At 45.0% G+C, this 21,829-nt stretch overlaps 1 protein-coding gene across 1 annotated transcript in view; it reads right to left on the reverse strand.

The window, feature by feature from the left end:
* Window positions 1–21,829, reverse strand: part of LOC147700447 (pregnancy-specific beta-1-glycoprotein 7-like) — a 449,496-nt gene that overhangs the window by 35,694 nt on the left and 391,973 nt on the right. Inside the window, exon 6 of the mRNA XM_086935860.1 lies at window positions 21,577–21,654. Coding sequence (XP_086791986.1) covers window positions 21,577–21,654 — 78 coding nt within the window. The remainder of the gene's footprint in view (window positions 1–21,576; window positions 21,655–21,829) is intronic.

The following is a 21,829-nucleotide window of genomic DNA, read 5'->3' on the forward strand; positions in this document are numbered from 1 at the left end:
ACATCGTCAAGGAATTTTCCAACCCCTCGACCAACTCCAACGACATCACCCCCTCCCAAACCCTCTGCGATTCCCTAGCCTCTTTTTTCCACAACAAGATTGCTGACATCCACAACAGCTTTGACAACCAACCCAGAAGCCAACCCACCCTACCACCAGCTGACCATCTTCCCCCCATTAACACCCTTAACGCCTGGAACCCAATCTCCACTGAGGACACCATCCGCCTGATGAACTCCATCCACTCAGGATCCCCCACAGACCCATGCCCTCACCACATCTTCAACAAAGCAGACTCCATCATAGCTCCGCACCTCCGAGACGTCATCAACTGCTCCTTCAACTCCGCTACCTTCCCAGAAGACTGGAAACACGCTGAACTCACCGCCCTTCTGAAAAAACCAACAGCAGACCCCACCGAACTCAAAAACTACCGCCCCATCTCGCTTCTTCCATTCCCGGCCAAAGTCATCGAGAAAGCTGTCAACAACCAGCTCGCCGCCTTCCTCGAAGCCAACAAATCACTCGACCCCTCACAATCTGGCTTCCGAGCCAAACACAGCACTGAGACCGCCCTCATCGCAGCAACAGACGACATTCGAACTTTACTAGACAATGGAGACACAGTCGCCCTCATCCTCCTCGACCTCTCTGCAGCCTTCGACACAGTCTGCCACAGCACCCTTCTACAACGCCTCAGAAACATCGGAATCCAAGGAAAGGCACTGAAATGGATCACCTCGTTCCTCACCGGAAGAACCCAGAGAGTCCGCCTCCCACCATTCAAGTCCGAGGCCTCTGAAATCATCTGCGGCGTACCACAAGGATCCTCACTCAGTCCCACCCTCTTCAACGTATACATGAGCCCCCTCGCGGCCATCGCCCGCCAACACAACCTCAACATCATCTCTTACGCGGATGACACTCAACTGATCCTATCTCTCACCAAGGACCCCAGCACCGCCAAAACTAACCTACACGAAGGAATGAAAGAAGTCGCCGAATGGATGAAACAAAGCCGTCTGAAACTTAACTCGGACAAAACAGAAGTCCTCATCTTAGGTAAATCCCCCTCTGCATGGGACGACTCCTGGTGGCCGGAAGCCCTCGGAAATGCACCCATCCCGACAGACCACGCACGGAACCTTGGCGTCATCCTGGATTCTTCACTCTCAATGAACAAACAAGTCAGCGCCGTATCCTCTTCCTGCTTTAACATTCTCCGCATGCTCAGAAAAACTTTTCGCTGGATCCCCTCCGAAACAAGGAAAACAGTCACCCACGCTCTGGTCACAAGCCGACTGGACTACGGAAACACCCTCTACGCAGGTACCACCGCTAAACTCCAGAAGAAACTACAACGAATCCAAAACGCCTCAGCCAGGCTCATATTAGACATCCCACGCAACGAACACATCTCTGGTCACCTTAAAGACCTCCACTGGCTACCCGTCAATAAGAGGATTACTTTCCGAATGCTTACCCACGCACACAAATCACTCTACGACATCGGACCAGATTGCCTCAATTCTCGACTGTCCTTCTACACCCCCTCCCGCCAACTTCGCTCTTCCAGCCAAGCCTTCGCCACTGTACCTCGCATCAACATGACCACCATGGGAGGCAGATCCTTCTCATACCTGGCTGCCAAAACTTGGAACTCACTCCCCGCTTACCTTCGCCTCACCCAGAATCACCTAGCGTTCAGAAAGCAGCTTAAAACGTGGATATTTGACAAATAATCCTCCTCCCCTTCCTAAGCGCCTTGAAACCCTCTGGGTATGTAGTGCGCTATATAAATTTTATGACTTGACTTGACTTGACATGAGGCACAGGGTCAAGGCTGATTTGCATATGGCCATGTCTGAACTGGGGTGGTGTGTAGTGCAAAAAACGATGGATTTAGGCCCATATCTCTGTACTGGGGTGAATGTATGACATTGTTCTGCATTCTGTCCATCAATTGTTGTTTTTGTATTTGTCACCCCGAGTGGGACGGGTATGCTGAGACGTGAGTCCCGTGCTCTCCACACCACTGGAGTCAAGCTATCCTGGCTGAAGACGGCTGATAGCCAGAAACCGGTCCTAGGATGCTTGATTCCGGTCCAGGGAAGACATGGCTTGGCAGTTCGGGCTGGACTGTTCCCATGAGGCACAGGGTCAAGGCTGATTTGCATATGGCCATGTCTGAACTGGGGTGGTGTGGAGTGCAAAAAAACTATGGATTTAGGCCCAGATCTCAGTACTGGGGTGAATGTATGACATTGTTCTGCATTCTGTCCATCAATTGTTGTTTTTGCACTAGTCTAAAGGGGTTTTGTCGTTGTCCATCCGGAAGTCCCCTTATACAGTAACTTTGTAACTTTTACGTTCTCCATTATAAGTCAATAGTAACTCGCGACTGTGTTTAGACACTGCACGCGTCTCCCGTGGGTCTCCTCCTTCCTTACCCTTGGTTGTTTAGTGTAGCCCCAGCGATTCTCTAGGCCCTAGGCCTACTCATTATTTCTGTGGTGGTTCTTATACCACTATTTTAGTATATGGTTTGTGAGGCCCCTAGGGCATTACTGTATATTGTGCAACTTATCGTACGCTAATTGAGTAACTTGTAATGTTCTTTTGCTTCTGACCTCTGAAAGAGTTCAGAGGGGTTGTGTTAGAAATAATTATAATTGGTAAAACAAACAGCTTCACATGCTCTTTTGAGTTTAGCCTAAGACTGCTGGTCCATGCTACCACTGGGATAGCTTCTCTATAAGGTTGACTTTACAACCACCATCAATAAGGGTCGATTTAGACTGGTGCAAGGTGCCACTAGATCTAGTGACATCATATGCCAGGTTAACTTCTCACAACCTGCACCCACACTGTTCCTAGGACTAAATGCAGGTATTCAGGTAATGTCTTCATAACCCTTTTACAGAGGTAGCTATCGCTACTGGGGACTCTTGGCTATGTTTTCTCTGTCCTGCGTGGTATCTTTTTTAAAGGATCTGTTACATCCGTTTTCAGATTTTTTGGATCTGCCACCATTTCGACCTAAAGGCTTCGGACGTTGCCTTCTTCCAGGCCTTACCTGTCCTAGCGTCTCTGACATCTTGTCTCTTTCCTGCATTATCTCCAGAGGACGGACGGGGGACCAGATCCTTAGTAAGTTAATCAGTACGGCCACCATTCCTCTCTCTTTTTTAAGTATCTGCTCATCTCTGGTTTGCTGCATTCTTGTATCCCCTGCACTGTGCTCACCACGTATTTTTCAGTATATATTCACGTCTTCAGCATTCACGGGAATACTCGTATCTTTCATTCTTTTGATTTCTTCGCCCATTTGGACTTGCTTCTGAGTTTGCCTGGCTCTACCTTGGGGCACTTTTTTCCTTTTTTCTTTCAATTCCTGGGGTCTATCAACACATGCTTTATTCAGTGCACTATTTTCTTTAGTTGAAGGATGTGGAAACCGTGTCTTGTTTTGATTATATTTGTTCTCAGGGGAGAACGTGTCTAATGTTTTTTTTATTTTGCCTTATAGATTTACAGAGCTGCTGTCTAAGAGTAGTGTTGTCTTGTTCTAAGGCTGAGTGTGTCAAACCTTTCTCCCTCTGCCTGATTGTTCCCACCCCAGTGCTCTTCCCTAGATTTTTATTGTCTCCAGTGCCCTGAGGAAGGGGATGGCTACTTGTTAGCCCAGCACCGAAACGTGCGTCGGCACGGTGCGAGCCAGAAACCTTTGGGCCTTTTACTTCCAACAGCACTGACCTGGTACACTAGGGCCCTGTACATTCTGCGGGTTTCTGCCTTCTGTGTATATTATCTGTATATAACCTGTTTTTTGTGATTATTGCGAGAGTGTGATCTGTATGAATGGTTAGACTGTTGGCAAATATACATTTTTGTTTTTGTCTTTTAGGTCTTTTATTGTTGTTTTGAGCTCATCCCTGGGGACAGTCCAAATATATCTGTTTTGATTGTATATCATGAACACATTGCTGTACATGTTGTTTACTCCGTAATCTAGTACTTGGAATCTAAATAAATGTATTTCTATCATTTGTATAGTCATATCCTTGTCTTTTTTAAAAAAAAATGTGTTTTGTTTATGATATGTATTTGGTTCTCCCCTGAACCCAGCGAATTTCCCTCTTTTATCCAATTGAGACGTTAATATGCTCTATGAGTTTATCCTTGACAGGTGACACTTTCCTTCCTCGCCCTCAGGGGTGGACCTCTTTCTTTGGATTTCCGGACTTCTCAGAGGCCGACCCAAATCCCCAGCAAAGCTGAAACCCGTAGCCCTCGTGAGTGACGTGAGTGACGTGGAATCAGAACTCCTGGACACCATGCACATTTGCAAGTGCATCAGCTTCTCAATGTTCTTTGAGGCTGTGCATTGGGTTACTTGTAGCCCAACCCGAGCACCTTTTGCACCAAAGATTGCTGGCCTACACTCCACGAGTGTTCCGTGAGCCAGTTCTGTGTGTTTTGGCTCGAGGCACCTTCGCGATCCCTGGTCTGTCGACTGGTGGGTCCCTGTGAAGGCAACTTTGATTTTCCTTGGGCTTCTCTGGTTGCTCCAGATGTGCCCTGACTCTCTACTACTTGGTGAGTCCCTCGGACCTTGCTGGTCCGCACCGAAGCATTTCTTCACTGTCTGCATGGGTTGCTGTTGCCAAGGCTTGTTGGGTCTAATCCAGTCACCGCCTCAACAACAATCGACATCCTTTGTGGGACAGCTCAAATCCAGCTTGAGGAAATATAAATTCTATGGTCAAGTTGTGTTCCCTAGCGCGTACCCCACCGACTCCATGTACCAGCTTAAAGTGCATGTAACTTCCCTCCTGTACCAGCTATGAAGACGCAAATACATTTGCGTCCAACGTTAACTTGTCCTCTTTCAGACCCACCCTGAATGGATTAAATAGTCCGTTCCTAAGTATGCTATGCCACCGTCTTTTTGTAGTGTACTGTACATGTTTTTCCTGCTCTGGCAAAGTAGGCCCTGAATTTCTGCCATCGAGCCTCTTTTTTGGCTTCTGACTCTGACAGCCTCAGCCCAGGCTGCCTCCGTACCCGTGAACTCTGACTTACTTCCAGCGCGGTCCCTCGCGCTCTGCTCAGCCTGCTTTCTGCCAAGACTGACTATAACCTTCGAGTTATCTGTTCCGCTCCTCGAAAATGCATTCCTGCCTACTAGCTTCAGTAAACATCCTCCCCAGCTGCAGAGCCAAAGGGCCGACCTGTCTCAGTGCAAGTAATTCATAGCTTCTGTTACCATGCTTCCATGGAAGGCCCCGTGCCCCCACGCTTCTCATGCAGACACTCAGGCGCTTATACACGCATCCACAGTTAGTATAGAATGGCTTCTGTCCTAGAGACCTTTCCGTCCAGATAATATGGTTCCTAAACATCAGATATCAGATATGATAGAAGTACAAGTTGATCTGACATGCCAGACTTCTGTCTCTTTCCGTCAGTGTAAATGTCAAGTCCCCTGCACCCCTCCAGTTTCACGTCCATCACACGTCATGCAGCTGCGCGCGCATCCAAGCTTCCGATTTCTGCTGACATTGCAACATTTCTGTTAGTGCCACCCCTTTGTGACACCCATCTGTGACGTTTTCTAGTACACACCTCCAGTTCACGCCTAGTCCACGCCTTCTGATTACGTACTAGTAACACGTGCAAACTGTTATCTTGTCTTCTCTCAGCTGTTACGCCTACTATACCGTTTCCTATGACCTGAATTAAGTATATAAGCTATGTACTGTCAATAAAATGTAGCGCGCTCTTACTATCCCTTCTTCCACCCCAGTGGTGGGAAGAACATGATATCTTGGTCATGACCATTCCTTTTTGAGGAATAAAACCCCTAAGAACTCTAACACCACGGACTCTGGTTCTTTCTTTCCGATTTGAGTTATTATTGATTAAGTACTTACTTGCATAGAAATTAAGAGAGTAAATTATATATTTACGTCATTTTGGCGCCCGAATAGGGACCCCTCCCCCACCTCACGCGCCGGTTGGTGCGTTGCAAGCTATGTCCCCTGCCATCAGTTAGATGGAAACTACGCGTACCGGCAGGATTTCCTGCACCTCCCTCTGACCCACGGAGGTGACGAAGACTGCGATCAGTACCCAGACGAGGCGGTGAGGAGTGCGGAGGATCCCGACCAGAGCCTAGCCGAAAGAAGCAAGGTCCGAGGTGTCAAGAGGCCCACCAGTTTTCCGAAGTTTTCCGAAGTTTCCCGAAGTCGAGCCGAGTGGAGTCCAGTCCAGTCGAGTTTTCCGAGGCCTTCTGTTTCCGTGCTTCCCGGTGAGTACCATTGCTGGGACGTATCTAGACGGGTTTGGGTACACAAGTCCGGTCTGCACTGTTTTTAGGCAGTGTATCTGTACTGTTTAGCAGTATATCTAGTATTCTGAATTTCTGAATTCCTGCACTGTTACACCAGTGTATCTGTACTGTTGAGCAGTACATCCAGTATAGAGGGTAGTCATCTATGTCTCAAATGTCTTTTCATGTGATTAATGTCGTGGTATGAATGTGACCGTTTTAATGTGCATTATTGTGTTTCTTGTATAAACTAGCTGTATCCAGTATTAAGTAGTAAGGATTGAGTATTCAGTAATAAGTAAAGAAGATGCCGTTTTTCAACAAGTTAAAGCAAATAGGAACTAGGAAAGGGATACTAGAGGAAGAAATTCCTATTCCCCCTAGGGACACTCCAGGTAACTTTATGTATCATAAACATGGCATAGATGCCATATTGTATCTAGAGTTATGGGCCGACTATACCAAGCATCTAGACGAAAGACACAGATGGCCTGTTACCGGAACATGGGATGCCGAGTGCATCATGAAGGTAGAAGAAGTATTATGGAAAAAGAAAGCTAGACAATCTCAGAAAGACGCCATAGAATTCTGGCGTAAGGAATCACATAAGCGTGCCGAGAAAGCACTCCGTAGAGAGGACAGACTTAAAGAATCAGACAAGGCCCAAGAAAACGAGTTAGTTACTGAAGGGATCCGAGTAAAAACAGAACAAATAGACCGTGCCCGAAACAATCTCGTAAACGGTATGTATCTCGCTGCTGAGGGTTCATCTGAGGCCCTATCAGAAATACCGAAAAACTTACCGCCACCATTAGTTCCAACTAAAGTAATGCATAAGACTACTAAAGACATATTCCTAAATTCCTATCTAGAGGATGTAGCACCGGCTTACACCAATCTGCCAGTTCGTGCCTTGCCTACTGACAGGGACGGGGGTGGCACCCCGCCCCCGGATCATGTCCCACCAGTACCGCGACAGACCTCCCCCGTTCCGCCAGCCCTGCCACTTCCCGCACCCAAAATTGACCTACCGAAACCACGTCTACCTGATCCTACTAAACGACAAATTCAAGTTCAGATACAGACTCCACAGGGAGATAATGCCCAAGCCTCCGCTTCAGGAGGTGCGACCGCGGGTCTTCGGACCCCGCCATTAACACACAGATTCAATCTCAGGGATATGCAGAGTCCTCTTACGTTCAGGTCACCCCGCCTTGACGCATTAAAAGAAAACATTTCAGTTTGCCGATATGATCCAGTACCCGGAAAAGACGATCTAATGATATTGGCATCACTACGGTTAAGATCTGCTACTGATATCTTGCTATGCTACGTAGGAATGAAGGACCGTCTAGATAGAATATATGAGTTTGTTCAGACAGGGAAAGACCCTGACAGTATCAAGGATGCCATGGAGAAACAGAAAGTTGACGTTCAAGCACAGATACTACGATTTTTCATAAATTGTCTAATAAGAGAACGAGACAGGCCTGGAACAGATCAGAGTGAATTAGATGCACTGAACAAGTGGGGTCAAAATATAGCTGAAGGAAAACATGACAAGGGGACTTGCATAGCCAGTATGTACAAGAAAATTAGAAAAACAGTGATAACAGTACATCAAAAAGAAAAAGCTTCCTCCGAGGAGGAAGAAGAGCTTGAAGAGCCAGAAAAAACTACAGATACTATAGCGTATGTAGGTAAGGGAACTTACCTTAGGAAAGGCATCCGTCCAGAAAGCAAGAGAGTTTTTCTCTCTGCTTTAACAAATCCGAACTCTTCTGAACATCAGTTCCAGGAGACTGATAAAAGACTACGAGAAAGAATGGGGTACCATGTACTCAATTCAATGGATGAACAAGAACTAGCCCGGTCAGCCATATTATGGGCCGAAAATCCAGACATATACAATGATGACACTTTAGCACAGACATTTCTGAACCTTTCCCCAGACGAACAGAAATTAGCAGGTGTATACATGATTCAGCACCTCCTCACGAAATACAGAAACCAACATTCTGATCCAGGTCCCTTACACGAAACATTAGAAGCACTACTCATGGATAGATGGAGAGGTTTCAGTACCAAGTTAATACAAATAATTATAGAACAACGACATAGATATAACACTTTCATAAGTTCTGAATATGTTCCCGCTCCGCCTCCAGAAAGGAAAATGTACCACATGCAATGCGGGAGTGGCATTGAAAGCCAGAACCCCTTACGAGAAGTACACCCAGTTATGGGTGCGGATCATGCCTTGAAACGTGTATATGTACACACGCCACTGACTAAGTTAGAACTGTTAGAAATGAAGAAACTAGTCCCGAGCCATGATAAAGACCCTGCAGGTTTTCACAGAGAGCTTAAAGACATGTTACTGATGGGGGATTACACGTATGATGATATTATGAAAATGTTAAAGGTACTGCTGCCCACGGGCATCTACGAGAAACTAAAAGAGAAGGAATGGGAGGTGGGAGAGAAAAAGATAGTATGGGCAGAAATAGAAGACGAAGAAAGCAAACGTGTCCCAGGGGTAGGCCTCGGGGACAGAACTAAAGCATTACCAGGTTTAATAGTACAGGTTCTGCCAAGGTTATTGGCAACTAGAAAGGAAGATTGGGACGCCATCTCGTCCTGTAAACAGAAACATGATGAAGATACTAGTGACTTCTATTCAAGATTCGAGAAATGTTTCATTATTAATAGTGGCCTAAAACCAAGTAGCGAATCATATCCACACCTTTTTGTATCAAAACTAGTCGAGAACTCCCTACCATTAGTTAAAAACAGAGTGTACAAAGTTGAAAGTACTTGGCAGGCAAATACGCCATCCCAGATGTTACAAATGTTACAATACCATCAGAATAGAATTAGAGAAGAACAGGATCAGGAACAGAAACGTATGAAAGACACAAAGATGAAAATGTTAGTAGCTCAGACGGTCCCAGCCGACGGTCAACGGAAGGGTGGGACCCAGACAAGTCACACTACAGCTCCCGTTAGAGGGACATGCAATTATTGCAAGCAGCCAGGTCACTACGTACATGAATGCCCCGTCCTGAAACATAACATAGCAACAGGGAAAACTAAAGAAAGACCGCATCCACCTAGACAAGATCAGGTCCAGCAACAGACCTCACAAAATATACAGCCCATGCAGAATACACAGCCTATGCATGCCCCATCTCATACAGCACAGACAGTAGCAGTACCACAGCCCATTGCTGCGACTCAGCAAGTTTCACAACAGATGTACCAGTATGCCCAATCTGCATATCCAGATTACCCCCGATATACATGAAACAGCCTAGAGAGGGAATTTGGCTTGCCTCTTATTGAAATTCCTGTAGATCAAGAAGGTCCTTATGTACACAGTCAAGTATTGGGAAAAGACAGAAAGTTTTTAATTGACACAGGGGCAAGCCGCACCACAATCAGCCATAATGAAGTCCCAGGGGCACCCCTCTCAGGCTCACAGAATGTTTCCCTTGGTTTTTCAGGACAGCCTATTGTAAATGAAGTATCGGAACCAGTACCGTTGGCTGTGGGTCCATTATCACTAGTTACAGATTTGTTACTTACGAACTCATGCCCAGAGAATCTGTTAGGAATTAAAACATTGAAGGCTCTAGGAGCTATAATCTGCTGTTCCCCGGAGGGAGTTAGACTCTTTCTATGGGATTTCAAGGGTCATTATGTGTTGCGAGAATTCGATGTCAGATTGAGAAATGTACCAGATCACCTATGGGCAAAAGGCCCAACTGATGTAGGTTGTATGCATATCACACCAAACCGTGTTACACTCAAGACAGGAGTTGTTCTACCACGAATCAGACAATACAAGTTACCACCCGATGCTGTAGTGGCTTTACTGGAAATCATTGAAGAGCTCATTGCCCAAGGAGTGGTCATAGAGACCGACTCCAATATCTGTAATTCACCCATCATTCCAATTCTTAAACGTACTGATCCCAATGCACCGCCAGTATATCGGCTGGTGATTGATCTTCGAGAGCTGAATAAATGTATTGTACCACAGTACCCTGTGGTCCCCGATATCTCTTCCCTATTGACAGCTATTGATTCAGAAGCAACGTTCTTTACTGTAATTGATCTCAAGAACGCTTTCTTCAGTGTACCTATTGATCCAGAGAGCCAATATCTCTTCGGATTCAGTTTAAATGGACGAAGTTTCAAATTTTCCCGCGCACCTCAAGGATTCACAGAAAGCCCCAGCATCTATAGTCAAGCACTGAAAAGACAACTAGATTGTATTCAAATGCCAGTTAACACCGCTTTACTGCAATACGTCGATGATCTACTGATCACCGCACGAAGTGAGCCCGAATGTGAACAAGCATCATTGACAGTTTTACATTTCCTGGCAGACAAGGGACACAAGGTGTCTCCTTCGAAGCTACAATTCTGTGTTCAGCAAGTTGTGTACTTGGGTCACTTGCTGTCCAAAGTGGGGAGACAGCTCACTCCCGATCGCATTCAGTTAATTGTAAATATGCCACGACCCCAGACACAAAAGGAAGTGCGGGCCTTCATAGGCCTCACCTCGTACTGCAGACAATGGATTCCTCAATATGCATTTCTAGCTAAACCACTCATCCAGTTAACGACGCAGGAGGCAGCAACTTCGACTGCCCTCCCTTGGATTCAGGAACATACACAAGCCTTTGAGGAATTAAAGAAAGCATTATGCCAAGCACCAGTTTTAGCGACACCATGTTACAGCAAACCGTTTACACTTTTTGTTACAGAACGTGATGGTACAGCATTGTCTGTCCTCACTCAAGATCAAGCTGGTTCACATAAGCCTTGCGCTTATTTTTCAAGTACATTGGATTCAGTAGCCCAGGCACTCCCTGCGTGCTTAAAGTCAGTAGCAGCAACAGCGTTAGCAATAAGACAGAGCGATTCAATTGTTTTAGGCCATCAGTTAACAGTACAAGTTCCACACTCTGTAGAGGTTCTTTTAAACAGAACTCAGACTCAACACTTGACTATAGCACGACTGACAGGTTACGAATTAACACTATTCCAGCCACACATAGAGATCAGACGCTGCAGCATTCTGAACCCCGCAACACTATTACCTACAAATATGACAGATCCAGCCCCGCATGATTGCATGGAGATCATTAATGCAGTAACAAAACCCAGACGAGACTTAACAGATGTTCCATTGACAAATCCAGACCTGACACTTTATGTGGACGGTTCATGCATGCGAACAAGTACAGGAGAATTAGTGGCCGCATATGCCGTGACCACTGAAACCGAAGTTAGAGAAACACATCGTATCGACACACTGTCTGCTCAAGCGGCAGAGCTCATCGCTCTGACCCGAGCCTGTATACTAGCCAAGAACAGAAATGTCAACATGTACACTGATTCCCGTTATGCGTTCGGAGTTGTACACGACTTCGGCATGTTATGGCAAGAACGAGGTTTTCTGACCTCTCATGGTGCCAAGATCCAACATGGTCCCCTCATTCAAGCACTGTTAGAAGCAATACATCTGCCTTCAGGCATATCCGTCATGAAGTGTAAAGCACATACTAAAGTCACAGATTCTGTTTCCCAGGGTAACGACCTGGCAGACCAGACAGCAAAACGTACAGCATTGACTCACACTCAGACAACTGACACAACAAAGACAACCGGACCGACACATTGTATGACAGTCAGAGATCCCACACTAGATGTTATCGATATTCAGACTCATGCTACCCCGGAAGAAATAAAGAAATGGATTGAACTAGGAGGGATCCAGACAGATCAAGGTTGGATGACGAAGGGAAAATCTACATGGTTTCTCCCTGACTCTATGGTTCAAGTCATGATTAATACAGCACATAGTCCAGCACATCTAGGAGAGAAAGCGATGTTAGACAGTTTACAAAATCTTTGGAACAATAAACACTTACGAGCAGCAGCGAAACAGAAAGTGCGCACTTGCATGATCTGTTGTCAGTTCAATCCAGGTAAAAGCGTCCCTGTAGAGCAAGGTGGATTTCATCCTCCTGATCACCCTTTTGAAGTCCTCCAGATGGATTATATCCAGATGGACCGTTGTCGAGGATTTAAATATGTCCTCGTAGTTGTTTGTGCTCTGTCCCGCTGGACCGAAGCATACCCAGTCCCAGATTACACTGCTCCGACCACTGCCAGGCAGTTGGTTCGTGAATTTTTCCCACGGTACGGCTTGCCTCGTGTCGTGTACTCAGATAACGGTCAGCCATTCTCATCCGCATTAATGAAAGAAGTTTCTTTATTGCTAGGATACCAGTGGAAATTCCATTGTGTCCGACACCCCGAAGCCGCAGGCCTTGTAGAGAGGCATAATCAGACATTGAAAATACGACTTGCTAAAATATGTAAAGAGAAAGGGGTCGACTGGATAGTCGCCCTGCCAGTGGCACTATTCTATATGAGAATGGTTGCCCATTCGAGATCAGGGCTATCCCCGTACGAAGTGGTTTTTGGCAGACCACCGAATATGTGGGGGACGCCCATTCCGAAAAAGATTACTGATGTTGATTGTAACATGTTGACAGATTACCTTGCCTCCTTGATGTCTGCACTCCAATCATGTCGTTCACAGGTTGCCGCAGCCTTCCCTGACAACACTGATGTAAAGCCACATGATGTCCGTCCTGGGGACCTAGTATTGGTACGAAATTTTGATAGGAAGAGCTCCGCTGGAGCCCCGCTGGAAATCGCCAAAGACCGTCCTTCTCACCACAAGGACCGCCGTGAAGATCGAAGGGAGAAAGGGGTGGGTCCATACGAGTCATGTGAAAAAATTCCATGAACTGAAACCAGACCGAGACTCGTCCACCCCCACCAAAGACTGTGTTGAGCCAAAAGACTTTACAGAATCTGAACGAGAAAAAACTCCCCAAGAGGAGTATAGACTTAAGCTCCGATCTAGCAAGTCAGACAGTTTAATTGTTTAAGTCCTCCCCTAGGTGAATCGGTTAAATAGTTTCTGACATGTATCCCCTAGATCGAGACAGAGAGAGAGAATTCAAGAAACGTACATACTGTAAATCACTGCGTAGTCACTGTATAGTGACATTGTTAATAATGTTTTTTCTAAGTCTTCTGATCATAGTTGCCAGTATACTTCTCCCTATCTACTACCCTATTTTCAGGCGTGAACAATCTGTTTATAATGTCTCTGCTGAACACACTTTTAGCAAGCTACCTCCACACGAACTCTCCTACAGACTTGCGCTGCGCAACAACACATTCATTAGTATGCTACACCATTCCCATCAAACTAACAATGCTACAGACTGCTGGATATGTGGCCGACTCCCTCCCTACCAGAATTACAAGGGAGCTCTGCCCCTCTTTCCGTACCCGTTCACTCACAATGGCTCCTGCGGTGCATGGTTTAAAATAATAAATTCCTTACATCCTGATATTGCTGTTTTCGACGGGGGCTGGGTTTGGGGAAACTTGAACTTGGTCCTGCTCGATGTCTGTTACCCTGATAAGGAGGGACTCCCCACTAGAATAGGAACTGATCTAGAAAATGAAGTATATGGACTAGGTAATTACACAATTAGCCTTATGATTCTCACTGTTGAAGCCGACGCTGCACCAGTTATACCCACTATGTCAGTATTGCCAGTCACTGGTGAATTATGTGTCAGGAAGAAAGGTTCAGTACACTTAGGTCATAGTAAATGCACTACTGTGGTCGAATTCAGTGATCATGGAAAATCGTCCTTTAAGCTATTCGTCATTCTTACTTTGTTTGTGGTCATACCGCTACATACGCCTACCTCCAGATTGGGATGGTACCTGTTATATTGCATTCCTTCTGCCACCTGTTTTCCTAGCTCCTCCTGATTACCACAGAAATACAAATCTAGTAAAGAATAGACCCAGAAGAGATATCCCACTTGTCGACTACACAGAAACGGCATGGGAACAGTACACCGATTTTAATAAAGGATTCTTTTTCTTTGTAGGACCTGTTCAAAATAGTAAACTAATACGCAGATTAACTAGAACACTTGAAGCAGTAGTAAATGAAACTGCCTCCGCCCTAGGTAACTTAACCGAAGAGCAGTCCGCCATGCGGGTTGTTGTCCTTCAGAATCGTCTTGTTATTGACGTCATCTTGGCAGATAGAGGTGGAGCCTGTAAGGTCATCGGGTCAAGTTGCTGTGTTTTCATTCCACAAAACGCACCATCTGTATATCAAGCTATTACACGCCTCCATAAAATTGCAAATCAGATACATCAGAATCCAGGCACCTCGACTTGGTCCGGTTGGTTCTGGACAACGTTAACTGCTTGGGGATGGAAGATCCTATCCTTCCTAGGCATTGGCCTAGTCCTAGTATTCAGTTGCTGCCTGTGCCTGCAGTGCGGGCCAGCGATTTGTGGACTGTGTGCCACATCTTGTATTGAACATTCCAGTTTTTTCTCAAAACGTAAAAGAAAGAAAGAAGAACAAATGATGTTACAAGAACAAACTGATCGATTCATGAGGATCGATATATCATGAAGGGTTCGTAGGGAACAAGGAGGGAATGAGGAAATATAAATTCTATGGTCAAGTTGTGTTCCCTAGCGCGTACCCCACCGACTCCATGTACCAGCTTAAAGTGCATGTAACTTCCCTCCTGTACCAGCTATGAAGACGCAAATACATTTGCGTCCAACGTTAACTTGTCCTCTTTCAGACCCACCCTGAATGGATTAAATAGTCCGTTCCTAAGTATGCTATGCCACCGTCTTTTTGTAGTGTACTGTACATGTTTTTCCTGCTCTGGCAAAGTAGGCCCTGAATTTCTGCCATCGAGCCTCTTTTTTGGCTTCTGACTCTGACAGCCTCAGCCCAGGCTGCCTCCGTACCCGTGAACTCTGACTTACTTCCAGCGCGGCCCCTCGCGCTCGGCTCAGCCTGCTTTCTGCCAAGACTGACTATAACCTTCGAGTTATCTGTTCCGCTCCTCAAAAATGCATTCCTGCCTACTAGCTTCAGTAAACATCCTCCCCAGCTGCAGAGCCAAAGGGCCGACCTGTCTCAGTGCAAGTAATTCATAGCTTCTGTTACCATGCTTCCATGGAAGGCCCCGTGCCCCCACGCTTCTCATGCAGACACTCAGGCGCTTATACACGCATCCACAGTTAGTATAGAATGGCTTCTGTCCTAGAGACCTTTCCGTCCAGATAATATGGTTGCTAAACATCAGATATCAGATATGATAGAAGTACAAGTTGATCTGACATGCCAGACTTCTGTCTCTTTCCGTCAGTGTAAATGTCAAGTCCCCTGCACCCCTCCAGTTTCACGTCCATCACACGTCATGCAGCTGCGCGCGCATCCAAGCTTCCGATTTCTGCTGACATTGCAACATTTCTGTTAGTGCCACCCCTTTGTGACACCCATCTGTGACGTTTTCTAGTACACACCTCCAGTTCACGCCTAGTCCACGCCTTCTGATTACGTACTAGTAACACGTGCAAACTGTTATCTTGTCTTCTCTCAGCTGTTACGCCTACTATACCGTTTCCTATGACCTGAATTAAGTATATAAGCTATGTACTGTCAATAAAATGTAGCGCGCTCTTACTATCCCTTCTTCCACCCCAGTGGTGGGAAGAACATGATATCTTGGTCATGACCATTCCTTTTTGAGGAATAAAACCCCTAAGAACTCTAACACCACGGACTCTGGTTCTTTCTTTCCGATTTGAGTTATTATTGATTAAGTACTTACTTGCATAGAAATTAAGAGAGTAAATTATATATTTACGTCAAGCTCCTGGTCATCGTCGATGCCTCCTGGTCCTCGTGGCTGCAGAGCCAAGTTTCACCCCTTCACCTGAAATCACCCAACATCCGTGGGCATTCGACTATCATGCTCGGTCACTGGCAAGTGACCTAGACACTGTCCCCTCTGCTTTCAGATTCTTTTCATCTTTGATCCAGGCTTGGATCACACCGGACACTTTCCTCTTCGACGGCAGCAGCACTTTGCAGCAGATCGCCATTGAAATCAACGATGAATCCCGACACAAAAAGACACCTATGCACCCAGCTTCCTTGGGTGAGGTAACTTGAGTACTCCGGTGCTCCCATGGGTGTTGGCCATAGAACCCTTTAAGTCTAAAGGGGTTTGCTCAAAGTCCTCTCCTAAATGTCCTTAATCTTTAAATTTCCAACCACGACTTTCCCATAGAAGCTAACAGCATCTTGCAACTGTGTTCTCACACTGCACGTGCCCCCCGTGGGTCCCCTGTGTCACTACCTTGGGTGGTTCCTTGTGGACCCAGCAATTCTACTGGCTCTAGGCCTTGTGTCTAGTCAAGTCGTGGTTCTTATACCACTTTCTTAATATATGGGTTGGTAACCCCTAGGGCTCAACCTATATTCTGCCAATTTACTGTGTGATATTAAGTGTAACGTATGTGCTTTTGCCTCTAGCCTCATAAAGAGACTAGTAGGGTATGTTTAGAATAAATACATATATTTTATATATATACCTGGTGTGGTTCTCCTTTCATTTGATCATTCATGAGGTTATAGACTGGTAAAACAAGCTGCTTTACATTCCTTCAAGACTTAGCCTGAAGGCTGCTCTCCATAGCTACAGCTAGGATAGCTTTCAGTAAAGGTTGTCTTTAACCTATCACCTCTAAGGGGTTGTTTGGACTGGAGCAAAGGTACCCACTATAACTAGTGGACAGCATATGCCAGGCCATGTGTTAGAGCCTGGGTCCTAGCATAAGTACATAGGTAGTGACTGGATGATTAGAGTACTGCAAGGAGAGTGCATTGTGAATTCATAAGTGCTTGTGTTTTGGTGCAGTGATTAGATAAGGACATGGAACTGGCTGGGTGAATCGAGGAGTGCATGGGTAGTGACAAGGAGATTGATGGACTGCATCAGTAGTGCTCAGAGGAATGTAGCAGTGCATGTGTTAGTGCCTGGGTCTTTGGATGAGTACATAGGTACTGACTGGATGATTAGAGTACTACAAGGAGAGTGCATGGTGAATTTATAAGTGCTTGGGTTTTGGCAGAGTGATTGAATCAGTACATGAAACTGGCTGGTTTATTGGAGGAGTGCATGGGTAGTGACAGGGTGATGGCTGGACAGCATCAGTAGTGCTCAGGGAATTGTAGCAGTGCATGTGTTAGTGCCTGGGTCTTTGCATGAGTACATGGGTACTGGCTGGATGATTAGAGTACTGAAGGGACAGTGCATGGTGAATTTATAAGTGCTTGGGTTTTGGCAGAGTGATTAGATAAGTACATGGTGCTGGCTGTGTGATTGGAGGAGTGCATGGGTAGTGACAAGGAGATGCCTGGACTGCATCAGTAGTGTTCAGGGGATTGTAGCAGTGCATGTGTTAGTGCCTGGGTCATTGTATGAGAAAAGTGCATTTTTTAAAGTTGTAGGTTACACACACATGCCCTTGCGAGTCGCAATTAAGGAATGTTTAGAAATTGCTAGTTTTATTGTGATTCCTAGATGCACTGGCTTTTGCAAGTCCTTAATTGCGATTCCTTAATAATCGCAATTAAGGAATCACAAAAGCCTACCTTGATGCATGTGGCTCATTGTCATTTTATGTAATCTATGTGCAAAGGTTTTTGCAATTATATAAAATGATTACAAACTTATGGAAATCTAAGATCTCAAGAGAATATTATGATGCAGTCACCAGAATAAAGGCAAGTGGCGCCACACCAGGTTATAGGTTATAGTTTTATGAAGGCCTTAATAGTGTAGTTGCATAAGAAAATTAATCCTGAGTAGTGATGTATATTTTGTGCATCAGGATAGACACACAGACTCTAATGGTAGGTTGGCACTGGTCGAGAACCTATCTTGGTGTGATTGGAAGCACTCAAGTTTCTACTCCCTTTTGTAGTAAGTTTGATTTTCCATCCCGTATCTCAGTAGGCAGAAAAAGGTTTTATTTGTTTTGGTTATTAACATTATGTATTGAGTGTCAGGTCTTCCTTTGAAATAGTATTGGGATTGGCTGTCTTAGTATTACATGTATTGTGAAGCTAGGTTGATATTATAATAGGTGCACTTTTGAATAAATCTGTGATTTCTAACCGAGGGGGAGCAACTCCGCCCCCATTTGGTACCCTAGCCAATGAGATGATGGTTAACTCAGGTTTGCAATGCAAATAAATGGGGAGACCCCTCTAAAGAGTATGCTTTTTAAGGTCAGGGAGAAGAGGGGACGACAACAACACACTGTGATAAGCTCCCTTGTGACCTATATTTCTTTTTCCGTGATTCAATATGAATTCAAACAAGGGCTGTTCATAAAGTGAACCAAGATAAAATCCATGAACATGTACATATTTATAATAGTTTAACTTTGTTTATTAATTTTCTTTCTTTTATCAAAATTATTTTTATACCATTTCTTATCATTTGAACATATCAGAATACATAATCTTCAGCGTAAACAAATATCTTTACATTTCAAAATTGTTTTTCAATATTACATCATCACCCTCAGGTAGAGAAACACCACAAACATACCAACCAACTCTCATACATTCATACCACTTATAATACATTTATACCTCAATCACAACTGCATATATCTGTACAATATGAGACATAATGTTGTTTTCAGTCTCTGTGACCCTTTAGGATAACTGCTTAAAGCAGGATCTAAATAGCCTTGGTCAACGCGTTTCGGTGTTATACAGGGATAGACCAGATAGCTTCGTACTTGAATGCCTTGAAATAGTTCTCATGAACAACTTCTTTAAATTTAATGGGTCTATGTACCAGCAAGCAAATGAGGCGGCTCCATTTTTTGACAATGTCGGAACGTGGAGGCACTTCATTGATGACATTTTCTTTTTATGGAAAGGAGACAGTGACTCACTACATGAGTACATACTATGGTTGAATGCAAGTGATGGCAATTTGAATTTCACAACAATGAGTAGTTCCATCAATGTCGAGTTCTTGGACATTCTGATTTGTGGGTCCAACAACTTCCTTGAGGTCAGTTTGTTCAGGAATCCAACAGCGAAAAATACCATATTACAGTATCAAAGTTTTCACCCTACCATTCAGAAGGATTCTATTCCATTTGGTGAGTTTTTGAGGGTAAGGCGAAATTGAACCAACATCTCTGAGTTTCATAAACATGGAGATGCCCTCAGAACATGATTACTAGCTAGGGGTTATCCCCATAGACTAGTCAGACATGCTTACAAAAGGACTAAGTATTGCAATCGTGATGCCCTTTTAGAGGGAACACATCGCACCTCTCAAAATCAGGTGGTATGTGTAATTAATCACTCTCCCCTTAACTTCAAGATAAAAAAACATTATCCCAAAAAATTGGAAAATCTTGAACACTAATGAAAATGAGACCCAGTTAAAACAACCGCTGGTGGCTTACCAGAGAAATCGTAATTTACATGATATTTTGGTACACACTAGACCTCGCCTGCAGAGCAATATGCAACAGACTACCGTGACTGGTCTACCAGTCGTGATGGGGAACCACAAATGTGGATCCTGTCATTCCTGTGAAACGGCCATTGTTACAGATTCTATCTTGTACCAGGGAGTCAATGTAAAGCTAAAAGATCTACGAACTGCAGGAGTCAAAACATTATTTATATGTTGAGTTGTCCCTGTTAATTGGCATACATTGGCGAGACATCGCGTGAATTTAGAATAAGATACAGCGAACATGAATCTGCGATTCGTACGAGTAAGACAACAGCCCGCTGGTCCAAGATTGTCTGGAAAAACATCACTCTGAAGGAGATATTAGGTGGTTCATTTTGGAAAAAGTTTAAGGCCAAGGAGGAACACCAATGGACATAATCCACAAAAGAAGGGAAACCTTTTGGATTTTTACTTTTGACAGTGTGACACATGGACTGAACAAAGAAATACAATGGAACGTCACTAGACCTTGGTAAAGTCCATTTGATGAACCTAGAGGAGAGCAGAGCATGCAAAGGGATGGGGTGGATTCTAGATTGCAGTGGCGGCTCGCGGTGGTAACTCTGTGGGGTGGTGAGGTGGGGTGGGGTGGGGCGGGGCTGGGTGGTGGGGTAGTGGAGTCCGACAAACGACAGTAAAGGTGAATGTAAATAAAGAAATAAATATCTTCCGTCATATGTCGGACTCCACTACCCCTCCACCCAGCCCCGCCCTCGCCCCGCATCACCGCCCCACAGATTTACCTCTGCAAACCGCCACTGCTATTTTGACTTTGCATAAATCGATATTAACTTCCACCAGACTGTGCAAAACCCCCAGACAGACTTACTTACATCAGACTGTGCATACATCCCGATATATTTACACCAGACTGTGCATACACCCAAAATGTTTACACTGTGAATACACAGAGATAGACTTACACCAGATTGTTCATACTCTCAGATAGGCACACAACAGACTCTGAATTCACCAGACAGACCTATGCCAGACTATTCATACTCCCAGAAAGATTTACACCAGACTGTGCATACATTCAGATAGATTTACACCAGAGCTGGCATACACCTGGATAGATTTACACCAGGCTGTGCATACAATCAGATAGATTTACACCAGACAGTGCATACACCTGGATAGATTTACACCAGGCTGTGCATACAATCAGATAGATTTACACCAGACAGTGCATACACCTGGATAGATTTACACCAGGCTGTGCATACAATCAGATAGATTTACACCAGATAGTGCATACACCTGGATAGATTTACAGCAGACTGTGCATACATCGAGGTAGAGTTACATCAGAGCTGGCATACATTCCGATAGATTTACACCAGACTGTGCATACATTCAGATAGATTTACACCAGAGCTGGCATACACCTGGATAGATTTACACCAGGCTGTGCATACAATCAGATAGATTTACACCAGACAGTGCATACACCTGGATAGATTTACACCAGACTGTGCATACATTCAGATAAATTTACACCAGAGCTGGCATACACCTGGATAGATTTACACCAGGCTGTGCATACAATCAGATAGATTTACACCAGACAGTGCATACACCTGGATAGATTTACAGCAGACTGTGCATACATCGAGATAGAGTTACACCAGAGCTGGCATACATTCCGATAGATTTACACCAGACTGTGCATACATTCAGATAGCTTTGACTCAGTTTCCTTGCTGTGACCTTGGGATGAACACACCTGTCCTTCTTTGGTATATTTACCTCCACAGGTTGTGCTGCTCTTAGTGGGTTCAGTTGTCGTGATCACTGTGACGTCTGTGGTGATGGCGGTCGTAGTCTCTGTAAAACAAACAATCCTGGTCATGCAAAGCCAGTGTGGCTAACTGGTTAGAAGCGGCAGACCCTGAAGCAGAAGTCAGGCCCGGGACCAGGGTTCAATTCCCCGCCTCGGCGGGTCTTGGGCTCAATTTCCACGGACTTGATAATTCTCGCCTCGGTGCCTAGTCTAATCGTG

Source organism: Lissotriton vulgaris, chromosome 8 (assembly GCF_964263255.1).
Source record: "Lissotriton vulgaris chromosome 8, aLisVul1.2, whole genome shotgun sequence".
Lineage (NCBI taxonomy): Eukaryota > Metazoa > Chordata > Amphibia > Caudata > Salamandridae > Lissotriton > Lissotriton vulgaris.